This window comes from Rhinopithecus bieti, unplaced genomic scaffold (genome assembly GCF_001698545.2).
Source record: "Rhinopithecus bieti isolate Rb0 unplaced genomic scaffold, ASM169854v2 scaffold_4967, whole genome shotgun sequence".
Lineage (NCBI taxonomy): Eukaryota > Metazoa > Chordata > Mammalia > Primates > Cercopithecidae > Rhinopithecus > Rhinopithecus bieti.
This window is the reverse complement of record NW_016804726.1, coordinates 1,127,867-1,141,258: the sequence shown is the minus strand read 5'-3', so window position 1 is coordinate 1,141,258 and position 13,392 is coordinate 1,127,867. Positions and strand designations below refer to the sequence as shown.

Here is a 13,392-nt window from a genome sequence, read left to right as displayed (position 1 = left end):
AAAAAAAAAAAAAAAAAAAGAGATTGCAGTGAGCCTAGATCGTACCATTGCACTCCAGCCTGAGCAACAAGAGTGAAACTCTGTCCAAAAAAAAAAAAAAAAAAAAAATAGAGAATGTATTTTTGGCTGGGTGAGGTGGCTCATGCCTGTAATTCCAGCACTTTGGGAGGCTGAAATAGGTGGATCACTTGAGCTCAGGAGTTTGAGACCAGCCTGGGCAACATAGTGAAATCCTGTCTCTACAAAAAATATACAAAAATTAGCCAGGTATGGTGGTGTGCACCTGTGGTCCCAGCAACTCAGGAAGCTGAGATGGGAGGATGGCTTGAGCCTGGGAGGCACAGGTTGCAGTGAGCGGATATCATGCCACTGTACCCTAGCCTGGGTGACAGAGTGACCCTGTCTGAAAACAAAACATCCCCACCCCTAAAACCCTAACCAACCCAAACCAAACAAACAAACAAAAAAAAAACAAAACAAAAAGATATATTTTAAGGCCAGGCACAGTGGCTCATGCTTGTAATCCCAGCACTTTGGATTGCTTGAGGCCAAGAGTTCAAGTCCAGCCTGGGCAGCATGGCGATACCCCAACTCTACCTCCCTAAAAAAAATAAATAAAATAAAATTTTGGTTACATGTTTAAAACAGGGATCTCTTGATCTTCTTGATCTACCACTCTTCAAAACCTGGTTTTCTTACATTGAAAATTTTGAATATACAAAATAAAAGCAATCAAATTAGCATTTTTAGGAATTACATGCAAGAGGTAGAACAAATAAGACTTTTGTTTAAAAAAAAAAAGTTAGATGACAGAATACAGAGCAGTAACATTAGTGTATTTCCAGATCTACTGTCAGCACCTGGCCCCCATGTCCCAACTGACCTTGTAGTCATGGACAATACGCTCTGATACAGCCTTGTCAAGCATTTTTTTGTACCATTCCTGCAGTCGCTTGGGCTTGGGTATCTTCTGGTCAGGAGGATGGCAATGGAAGATATAATCATCTCCCTCACTTGGTGGACATGCCCAAATATGCCCTGTTGTGTAACTAGCAATACAAAGAGAACATTAAGGAAAAAACACCATCTATTCTAGAAGGCTACACTTTAAACCACAAGGTGGAGTTGATATAGATACCAGTAATTTTTCCCAAGATAACACAGTGTATAACCCAGCATGAGATTAACATTGTGAAACCAAAATTAGGCATAACTCACAGTAATTTAAACAATGGATCTCATACTGCCTCTACTTATTTTTGGAGGCCATGGTGGGATGTTGTGAATCTCAGCCAGAAAGCGGATGACTTAGCCCCGGATCCAAAAACCCTAAGTTTGCATGTTAAGACCAAATGAAGATTACGTTGCAAAGGAAAATGGACCCGTTTAACAAGAGAGCTAAATTAAAAGGCACACTATTCAGAGAAACAGTCTTCAAGATGAGGGAATGTTTCCAATGACATACATACTCTAAAGGTAAGAAGTATTTCCAGAGCTGTTTCTGGTCTTGATACCCAGGTTATAAAAGGATCAAACGCAGTTAAAATTCTGCCCTCAAACGAGAGGCACAAATCAAACTTCAAAGCAAACTGGACCCAATAGCTCAGCTGAACAAAACAAAACTGATGTTGGATGGGTGAAACTAGAGTCAACATATCCATTTCTCTCCTACTGACATTAACTTCAAAGGGGCTCTAACAAAGTTGAGAGAATTGTTAGGTAAGAACTAAAATGAGGAAAAAAAGGCAAAGAGTTCTATATTTGCATATTTAACCTATATCTCACCAGAATGCCCTAAGAATTATCAAAACATGCTTACCCTAATTTCTTGACATATTCTAAATATCCAATCAGGATTTCATGATAGACTGCAGTCCTCAAGCATTTAGGACGGAAGAAATGAACACTATCGAGGTAAGATATGTATACTCTCCTACACAAAATGAAGAGAAAAAAAGAAAGGTCAAGTCACATAAATGAGTTATTTACTCCATGTGCCTAATAACTCTCTCTCACTCTCCCAGGCTCTTTGCTCACATCGTCATTTGTGAAGCTCATCACAGGCAGGTGGGCGACTCCACTGTGAACCCTTCAGGAAAGTTCAGCGAGCCTGTGGTTTCCTTCTATTTGAAGTAACTAGCAGTGCCTGGCACATACACATCCATCAGTATTTGGTGATTCCTACACATTATCCAGATTTAAGCTCATTTTCTGAAGAGTAGTATGTTTGTTTCCAAATTCCAATTTCAGGTTGCTATTCATATCCTTTATTATTATGACCACAGAAGAGCAGAATCGAGCAGTTATTTTGTTTGGGGGGTTTTGCTTTTTAATCTGTTTCACTTTACAATTATTGGACACTTGAGATTTTGCATTTCCAAACCAAGCACACTCAACATTTTCTTGCCTGTTATACTCTTCCACCTATTATAATTTGGAACTCCCACAGAAATCCGGAGCTAGCCACTGTGAGCCAGTCATACCTCTGGTTGGGTGGAGGGCAGTCAGAGCCATACTCTTGAACATGCATGCCAAAGAAGCATAGGTCAACGCCATCAATTTCTTCAAAGGCAAAGAGGGCTTTGGTTCGGTATGGAAAGGATTCTGCCATTTCTCCACTGTCCACAAACCTATACAATTGAGATGGTGGGGGGACCACAACATAAATTCATTCAGATTGGAATCACCAATGGTAACCACGTATGAGCAATTTTGGATCCATGAGAGAAGAAAAGTGAAATGACTAGATACCTTGCTTTCATGCCTGGTTTTACTTCCACGGTTTTGTCAGAAGCATGAACTACTCTAACAGTGACCTCTCCTGACTCAGGGTGATTCTGTCGCCTCAGAAAGTCATTCACACGATTCTCTAGAAAGGTGCCAAGTCTGGTAGATGGCAACCCTAGGAATGTACAAGTTAAAAGTTACTGAGGTGCAAATTTACTATTGTTGGTCTTAAGGTTCAATCTTAAATCTCATTTGTACTTTTTTCAATACAAACAGGGTAACTTGGTGAAATTTTAAAAAATCACAGCATATTTAAGTATTCACTACTTTGCAGATTTGCATGTCATATTAGTGCAGGGAACATGCTAATCTTCTCTGTATCATTCTAATTTTAATATATGTGCTGTTAAAGCAGACACAGTACTCAATAATTTCTAAATGTCATTTTCCCCAACTTTTCATTTTGAAAAATTTCCAATTTTGGAAGAGTTTATAAAAATACAGAACAGGGGCTGGTTGCAGTGGCTCATGCCTGTAATCCCAGCACTTTGGGAGGCTGAGGCGGGCAGATCACCTGAGGTCAGGAGTTCGAGACCAGTCTGGCCAGCATGCTGAAACCCCGTCTCTACTAAAAATACAAAAATTAGCCGGGCATGGTGGCACACGCCTGTAATCCCAGCTACTCAGGAGGCTGAGACAGGAGAATCGCTGGAACTCGGGAGGCGGAGGTTGCGGTGAGCCGAGATTGCGCCACTATGGGTGTCAGAGCGAGACTCTGTCTCAAAAAAAAAAAAAACAAAACCCAAAAAACAAAACAAACAAATAGAACAATGGTCAGGAGACAAGGCTCACACACTATAATCCTAATCCCTGCATTTGGACTGAGGCTGGAGGTGGGAGGATTGCTTGAATCCAGGAGTTCAAGATCAGCCTGGACAACACAACGTTGAACACTTTGTTGTTCCAAAAAACAAAAACAAAATGCAACAACCCACATATAGAGTATATATATATAGTATATAGTATATATATACTTAGGTATATAGAGGTATATATATCACACACACACCACAATGAACATCTCTATGGACTTCACCTAGATTGCAATACTATTTTAAAGTAACAAAGATTGAGCATTTTGAGAAACCTTACAAGAATCAAAGTAATCTGCAGATCAGTAAAACACACCAAAACTAAATCAAATGCTCCATTTAGATTATTAGTGTTAATTACTTACATGATAAAATTCTTGACATCCTCCTGGCACAACAGAAAAGAATCACATAAGGCCAAAAGGTAGCCCATATAAATGGTGTGAACTGAGGGGCTGGGCATGGTGGCTCACACCTATAATCCCAGTACTTTGGGAGGCCAAAGTGGGTGGATCACCTGTGATCAGGAGTTTGAGATCAGCCTGGCCAACATGGCAAAACCCCATTTCTACTAAAAATACAAAAATTAGCTGGGTGTGGAGGCACATGCCTGTAGTCCCAGATATACTGGAGGCTGAGACGAATCACATGAACCTGGGAGGCGGAGATTGCAGTGAGTTGAGATCGTGCCACTGCACTGCAGCCTGGGTGACAGAGCGAGACTCTCAAAAAATAAAATAAAAAATAATAAACAGAGGGATGGCAATTCCGGCCAATCATTTCCACGCCTTATTCCTCCTTTATGAAATGCCTCAAATAGGGAAAATATAAGAACAGGAAAACACGTATCTTGTGCATTCCACAAATCCGTTCCTTGGAAATTTTCTTTGGTCTAATAAATTTCACACCAAAAGCATAAGGAGATTATAGAATTATTTTACTTTTACTCTGATTATTACTGTGATTAAAACAAAGTAATTCACTTTGGATGGTTTCTTATCTAGGCTTCACACCGTTTTGCCAAAATTTACCTTTAAGAATAAAACTTACTTTTAGCAGAAAACTTATTTTCTTTCCTAGTTCGTGCACTTTTCTTTAAACAGCCATCACAGACGAATCTAAATGTAAACCAAAATTTGCTTACACAACTTAAAGAAACCATTAAATGTATATTAACAAAAAGTGAAAATTCAAATCTAGCGGAAGTATTTCTAAACTTCTAGCGAAGAGTTAATAAAACTAATATACAAAGAGCTTTTAGAAACCAGTAAGAACAAAAAAGATAACTGAAAAACAAGCAACAGACATGAAGGGCATATAAATTGGCTTACACATGAAAAGATGATCAAGGATTACAAATCAAGGTAGGATTTTTTTCCCCAATCACACTGGCAAAACCTAAGTGGTGACATTCCCTATATGCTACTAGTTGGAATGTACATTTTGAGAGTAGAACCAATAGATTCAATTACTGCAGATGCACATGATATATGTCGCTAAGTAGAGTTTCTTGTATAAACTTGTTCACCAACTAATAAATGGATTATATTACAGAATACTACGCATCCATTAAAAATGCAGCAGATATACATAAGTGGCTATGACCAGCTGGGTGTGGTGCCTCATGCCTGTAATCCCAGTACTTTGGGAGGCCGAGATGGGTGGATCATTTGAGGCCAGGAGTTGACCACCCTGGCCAACGTAACGAAAACCCGTCTCTAGTAAAAATACAAGAATTAGTCGGGCATGGTGGTACGTGCCTGTAATCCCAGCTACTCGGGAGGCTGAAGCAGGAGAATTGCTTGAACCCAGGAGGCGGAGGTTGCAGTGAGCTAAGATTGCACCACTGCACTCCAGCCTGGGCGATGAAAGTGATACTCAAAAAAAAAAAAAAAGTCTATGACCTATAACAAGATACAAAAATTAAATAAACATAAATCAAGAAAATGTGCCGGGCGCAGTGGCTCATGCCTGTAATCTCAGCACTTTGGGAGGCTGAGGCAGGCGGATCACCTGAGGCCAGGAGTTCGAGACCAGCCTGACCAACATGGAGAAATCCTGTCTCTACTAAAACTACAAAATTAGCCGGGTCAGGCGTGGTGGCACATGCCTGTAAATCCCAGGTACTAGGGAGGCTGAGGCAGGAGAATTGCTTGAACCTGGGAGGCGAAGGTTGTGGTGAGCCCAGATTGCACCATTGCACTCCAGCCTGGGCAACAAGAGTGAAACTCCATCTCAAAAAAAGAAAAGAAAACGTATGATTCTATGTACAAAAGAGTGTTATTTCTGTGGCAAGGAATCTGGGTGGGAAGAAAGAAGCTAAGACTGTCCCTTTTTACTTCATAAATTGTCATACTATTCAAATTTTATAATGAACATAAATTACTTTTAAGGAAAAGGAAGCTTAACACAGTAATAACAGATTATTTTCATTCAGCTGACTGATCCTAAATTGGAAGAACCACGAGAAGTCTCTTAATCATTCTTACAAAGTCTGTAAAAAGGCACACTTAAAAGACAAGTCACGCTGAAGATAAAGTATCCACTAAAACCATCACATATTTTCCTTAGTGTTATTTTCTATGTGAAAATAACAGTGAAAAAAAGAAAAGTGAAATTTGTCAATTAGCCTGCCCTTTCTTGTAACCTCCAAATCAGGAACAACAATCAGTCTAAGAACAGAGCAGAAGACACGGAGATCCCATCCTAATGAGAGGCACTGGATGTCCCATATACCCACTTCCTTTGGAACATGGCTAGGATTAGTTTCTCTTGTACAGAGCCCCTCCCTTTTACTAGGCAATTACACTATGACTACAGCCTTATAACTTGCTGTCCCTGCCCTAACCAAAGGGTGACACTTACCAGGGCCAGACAACTTGGTATGTCATTAGCAGCAGGATCCTAATTTCTAGATGCCTGAATAAAAGCATTTACTTTTTGCTTTGAGACAGAGTCTCACTCTGTCACCCAGGCTGGAATGCAGTGGCGTGATCTCAGCTCACTGCAACCTCCCACTCCCAGGTTCAAGTGATTCTCTTGCCTCCGCCTCCCTCTCAAGTAGCTGGATGATAGGCGTGTACCACCACGCCAGGCTAATTTTTGTATTTTCAGTAGAGACGAGGTTCTGCCATGTTGGTCAGGCTGGTCTGGAACCCCCGACCTTAGGTGATCCACCCACCTCAGCCTCCCAAAGTGCTGGGATTACAGGCCTGAGCCACCTTGCCTGGCCAAAAGCATTTACTCTGGATGTGTAATAACTATAACATAATTTTAAAAATCCAGCAGAATAAAATATATTTATATGGCTAAAATAATGCATAAAATAAGATAAAATCTATTTTGGATACTAGGTTAATTTTTTAAAAGTGAACTGTTAATTATCGAGGCCAAACCCAAAGAAAACAATTTAAAGATAGTGACTTTGAAGATATAATACAGTCATTGCATACAATAAAAACTTTGTTAATATTCATGATAAAGAAAAATTCCAGAGAAAGTAATAATGGTAAGTAAGCCTTACCCAGCGGGCCAGATCATCTCATGGTGAAGGACACAGATCTGATGCATCTTTCTTCCGCACTCTATACATTCAACAAACCTGGAAGAGCAGAGCCAGTTCCAACATTAACCCCAAACCTTAACCAAATGAAAACTTCCATTATTTCCCATGACTTCTGACAAAGACAGCCAAGGTCATGACCAAATAACCAAAATAGTTTTAATAACGTTTCTATTTCTTTAGAGATAGGGTCTCTGTTGCACAGGCTGCAGTGGGTGGCATGATCATAGCTCACTGTAACCTTGAACTCCTGCGCTCAAGCCACTTTCCTGCCTTGGCCTCTCAGCTACCTGGCTAGGATAGGCACACACCATCATGCCTGGCTAATTTTTTTTTTTTTTAGATGGAATCTCTCTCTGTCGCCCAGGCTGGAGTGCAGTGGATCTCGGCTCACTTCAACCCCCGCCTCCCGGGATCCAGCGATTCTCCTGCCTCAGCCTCCCGAGTAGCTGGGATTACAGGCACGCACCACCATGCACAGCTAATTTATGTATTTTTAGTAGAGACAGGGTTTTGCCATGTTGGCCAGGCTGGTCTCGAACTCCTGACCTTGGGTGATCTGCCTGCCTTGGCCTCCCAAAGTGCTGGGATTACAGATGTGGGCCATCGTGCCCAGCCAAGAGATTACTGGTGCTGAAAATTCCAAATAAATCCAAATACCATCCCATCCATTTTAGGAACATCTAGAAAACACACATTTCAGTCCTCCATGCTCTAAAAGGCCTCACTGCAAACTAGAAATTTAGATCTTTAATGTTTCGCATTCAACATCAAGAACATTAAAATTAACATTAAGAAATAATCTTCCTTAGTACTTCAATGTTTTCCATGGTTTTACTATCCATTAGATGTACGTTATGTAGATTCAGCCGAAGAATATAGGATCATCTGATTGGTCATGCAAACCAAGAGAATAAAAGGGAAAAAGAGAAGTCAAGCATACTGACTATTCAAGGGGATTGTACTTACAGTTCAGGATCCAGTGTGTCATTTTTTCTTTTGGAAAATTGTTCTTTATTTATTGTACTAAGGACAGAAAAGGGACACAATGAGAAAAAGTGATAGAGATGAGCAATCTGACTGTGTTCTAACCAAAGGAACAAACTTCACAGTGTCAACAGATTCAGGTTTTTTAAGAATACATATTTAAATAGCTGCATTCCTGGCTCACACAAAATGCATGTTTATGTAAAGGAATGTTCTATAGGACTTCATAGTAAATAAATTTCCTCTTATCAGAAATTGAGAACCCAGGAAGAACTAGAAATACGATTCTTTTCCTTTTAAAATCTTGTCTATTACTCCCCTTGGTGTTAGGTATTTGTATCTTTTTACGGTTTAATGTTCCTAGACTGAATTACAAAAGACAGTGTGTATACTGGGAAGTAAATCACTATTTAAATAAAAAGTCTTTTTTCACAAACAACTTTTTACATCAACATAAAATTTCAACATTAAGAATGCATGTTTTGGGGTAATTTCGAAGTACAAAAATCCCATATTTAACATTTTAAAATGTCACACGGCTTCCTATCCTGAAACCCAGCATTATTTAATACACTGCTCATAGCCTCACGACATACAAAAGCTAACAGTCTTACCATTCTCCAACTAGAATTCACATTAGGGGGCCCAACTTGGGACTTCCATTATACTTCCTTACAAAAATGAGGACATGTCCACACTGAAAACTGTTTCTTATACTAGTTATGGTCTAGAGATTCATTCATCTCTGTTAATAGCATTTTCCCGAATGGCCTGTCTTGCTACTCCAAGTGCAATCTGAAGACCAGCAGCACCGGAACAATCTGGGAGTTAGACACTGGTGTCCACTATAGGCCTGCAGAATTGGGAAGGGTCTTGTTCCTCCACTTTTCAAAGTTAGAGATGTACTGCCTTAAAGTTTAGAGTATTTGGTAAGCCACCTGAGAGAGTTCAGTGGCAAGGCTTACATCTCTTCTGGCATCAAGAAAACTTACCCTAGAGCTAACCTTCCTGGCTTAACCAAGTGTCAAAATGTTTCAAGGATCAAAGGCCCCTAGTATCTACTCTCCTAGCTAGCACCCAGACACTGCTATCATTACAACCCAATTTAGAAAAATTAACCAGCTTTTCTCAGAAGCCCCACTTTTACTAGGAACAAGACAATTCCATATTTTTGTGCAATGTCCTAAACAGAAGAAAGAACCTGCAATAATATTAAATTTACACTAAACAATTTTTCCTTCTTAAATAGTCCCAGTATGAATTCTAATGACTGCCAACATCTTAAGAGATTAAACTATTAGACTATCTGTTTGAAATCTTTTTCTTGGCCATCTACTAAGTGGTAAGAGCTTGTGAGATTGCAAAGCACAAGCAAATCTCTTAACCCCTGCATGTTGTTAAAGTCTATTATTCACTATAACAGTGACTTGGATCTTCTGTTAACCTACAAGAGAAGGGCATAAGGTGGTTATCAGTTCAATTACCCTCAAACTCAGAAGAGTTAATAATGATGTTTTCTTGTACTAACCTTCCAATTTTTTGAAGATAAGCTGATTGCTTCCTATACAGAACACTTTTACTAGAACTAAGATGACTGCCCACCGCTGACATATTCCCTTGTTCAGTGATGTCGCATAAAGCTTGATACTATGATGGATATGTTCTCTATCTGTGTTGACCAATATGGCAGCCACCAGACACAGCTATAGCTACTGAACACTTGAAATGTGAGTAGTCCACGTGATAAACAATTTTTATTTAAATTAATTTGCATTTAAATAGCAACATGTGGCTGATGGCTACCATATGCAACAGCATAGCTTAAGTTCATTTAGAAATAAGCCTATGCATAATCACCAGACAACACACTAATTAGCACTTTTCAAAATAATGCAGTTACTTACGTTTGAGGCTGGGAAGGGTCATCCCCCAAAGAAACGCTCTCCCCTTGGATCTCATTGAAACACTTCTCACAGAAATGATACCTGTCGGCAAGAAGGCCATACTGGGGTGAACTGTTCCGTTCACACAACACAGCCCAAGCCAAGCAACGAAGCCACCAATCACAGCAGGCCAAGGAGGGGGACGGGAGCAGAGAGCAGGTCATCAACGGCGACAAGGACATTCAATGATGCAGATATATGGGCCCCACAGTTTGGGTTTTGTTTTTTTTTGTTTTTTTTTTGTTTTTTGCAATCAAAGCCAAGTGCAGACAACGACAAGCATGAGGGAGAAAAAAAAAAACACAAAACAAACGAAGAAATGAGGGATTGCAAGACAACAGAAAACATAAAAGCAAGACAGAACACAAAGCAGAAAGCCAAGGCAAAGCACAGATTAGCATTAAATATCTCAAATGGGATCACAAGTAGCAAATGATTACTGCAAATAAAAGCAAAAGTTTCAATTACACAGACCCATATCCTTTCATTTCAGCAATTAACGCTATGTGATGTAAATAATCAAAAGGAGGAAGAAGGATAAATATACCAGGGAGAGAAGAACTGCTACTCATTACCTAAGTATAGGCATCACACCTCTTCCCACTTACAAAACAAAAAACCACAGCCCCTGCCCCCCCACCTCAAAAGCCCACTATAGATACAACTGCAGAAAACAATAATCTAAAACAACCATTGCCAGGCACGGTGGCTCACGCCTGTAATCCTAGCACTTTGGAAGGCCGAGAGGGTGGATCACCTGAGGTCAGGAGTTCGAGACCAGCCTGGCCAACATCATGAAACCCCATCTCTACTAAAAATACAAAAATTAGCCAGGCATGGTGACACACACCTGTAATCCCAACTATTTGGAAGACTGAGGCAGGAGAAGCGCTTGAACCCGGGAGGCGGAGGCTGCAGTGAGCTGAGATTGCGCCACTGCACTCCAGCCTGGGTGACAGAGTAAGACCCTGTCTCAATAAACAAAGAAAAAAATTGTTTACTGAAAAGCCTGCACAAGTAGTTAAATACTGACTACAGCCATCAAGTGACACATTTCAAAAGGAAGTGATGTGTGCAGGTACCTGATTAAAGATGGCTTGGTGCAAAGATAAACACTTTAGACTACTGTTGTAGTAAACATGAGAAAAGTTTCATGTCAAGTTACTTGCTTTTGTAAACATAAGGTACTTATAACAACTTGAGTCCCACCTTTTCTAGGTTTCAAATGAATAAAAGCTAGATTTTACTCACTGCAAAATCAAAGCATTAGGTCTACAAAGCATTAGAAGCATTAAAAGAAAAAGTTTAAGTGACTTTTCAAAGCTAGAAATGCATCTGCAGCACACAAGTTCAGCAAAAACGAACACCATGGATTTGGTATTAACAAATAAAGGGCAGGCTGGGCACGGTGGCTCACGCCTGTAATCCCAGCACTTTGGGAGGCTGAGGTGGGCGGATCACGAGGTCAGAAGATTGAGACCATCCTGGCTAACACGGTGAAACCCCGTCTCTACTAAAATACAAAAAAAAAAAAAAAAAAAAAAAAAAAAAAAAAAAAAAAAAAAAAAAAAATAGCTGGGTGTGGTGGCGGGCGCCTGTAGTCCCAGCTACCTGTGGGGCTGAGGCAGGAGAATGGCATCAACCCGGGAGGCAGAGCTTGCAGTGAGCCGAGATAGTGCCACTGCACTCCAGCCTGGGTGACAGAGCAAGACTCTGTCTCAAAACAAAAACAAACAAAACAAATAAAGGGTATTAATACCATCCTGCCTTATTATTTGATCAGAGCCCCAAATAAATACCCAATGCAAGCTGTGTTTGTAGGTGATCACTGAAAACAGCAGACAAATTGTGGTTAAGATAGATTAGTGAATGCTATTTATATAATTACAGCCATTGATTGGGCAGGAGAAAATTAGGGAGGTGCCTCGTTTATTAGACTCAAATCATCCTCTGTCACATACAAGGCTGTATTGGGAAAAGTAAGGTACAAACCTATGTGAGGTTTTCCTTTTAATTTGCTTAATGAGGCAAATAAAAGACTCCAGAATCCTGTTTTCATGTATTCTAAGAACAACTACTTAGGGATAGACCTCATATAAAAGGAAACATTTCCAAAAAGCTGTCTAGCGAGTTTCAAAGTTTAAAGATCTTCTCAGTTTTGCCTCAGGCTGTGGTGATCAATAAAAACACAGTAGAAAGAGAAGTGGGGCCTGGCATATAGGCCCATCTATGCCAACAACTCACAAAGTTGCTTAACTTCTCAAGGTTTTGGGAGGAACCCAGGTAACTGATGCAAGGCTACTGATAGAAAATTTTGTTAATTCTGCAAACAAAGGCAGAAGGCAAAAAACAGAACTTGTGCTATACAGCTGTCTTCAAGCAAGATACACATGAACCATGACTGTTTGTGTGCTGGCCCATCCGCATGCACTCCCTGGACAAGTGGACACATGGACCATGGTCCACACCTGGCCAAGCTTACCTGTTCTGGTAACTGTAATAAGTGGCATCACGAGGTATTGTGCACAACTGTTTGCCATAGCAACACAGTGTCTGTGGAGAGAACTCCAACTGCAAAAGAAACCATTTGTTAAAATGCACAGAGGCCTTAAGGACAAGCTAGAACAGTAAGAATGGCAAATTAGAAACAAAAGTCAGTGGCGTCTTAGTTCTCATTTATGTTAATTAAAATGGGCTAATTCAGTTCCTGAAAATCATTCTCGGTTTACTACTACATTGTTTCAAAACACTGAGGTAGGCTTAGCAGTCATATCCTTCCATCACTTTACCAAAGAACCCAACAGGAATATCTGGGCAAGGTAGCACATGCCTGCAGTGCTCAGGAAGCTGAGGTGGGAAGACTGAGTCCTCGAGTTCCAGATCAGCTTAGGCAACACAGCAAGACCACAGTCTTATTTTAAAAACAAAAAACCAATAATGTGAATTGGTATGTACAGGAAAGTCAGCACACGCTGAAGAATCTGCACCCACAGGTGAATATAAGAATGCCCCAGGCCGGGCACGGTGGCTCAAGCCTGTAATCCCAGCACTTTGGGAGGCCGAGACGGGCGGATCACGAGGTCAGGAGATCGAGACCATCCTGGCTAACACGGTGAAACCCCGTCTCTACTAAAAACTACAAAAAACTAGCCGGGCGACGTGGCGGCGCCTGTAGTCCCAGCTACCCGGGAGGCTGAGACAGGAGAATGGCGTGAACCCGGGAGGCGGAGCTTGCAGTGAGCTGAGATCCGGCCACAGCACTCCAGCCTGAGTGACAGAGCGAGACTCCGTCTCAAAAAAA

General features: G+C 40.7%; 1 protein-coding gene across 1 annotated transcript in view; it reads right to left on the bottom strand.

Moving 5' to 3' along the window:
* Positions 1 to 13,392, bottom strand: part of EP300 (EP300 lysine acetyltransferase) — a 94,951-nt gene that overhangs the window by 7,131 nt on the left and 74,428 nt on the right. The window contains 9 exon segments of the mRNA XM_017870239.1: positions 861 to 1,049; positions 1,820 to 1,933; positions 2,484 to 2,630; positions 2,752 to 2,902; positions 4,650 to 4,717; positions 7,123 to 7,200; positions 8,131 to 8,187; positions 10,053 to 10,133; positions 12,574 to 12,662. Coding sequence (XP_017725728.1) covers positions 861 to 1,049; positions 1,820 to 1,933; positions 2,484 to 2,630; positions 2,752 to 2,902; positions 4,650 to 4,717; positions 7,123 to 7,200; positions 8,131 to 8,187; positions 10,053 to 10,133; positions 12,574 to 12,662 — 974 coding nt within the window.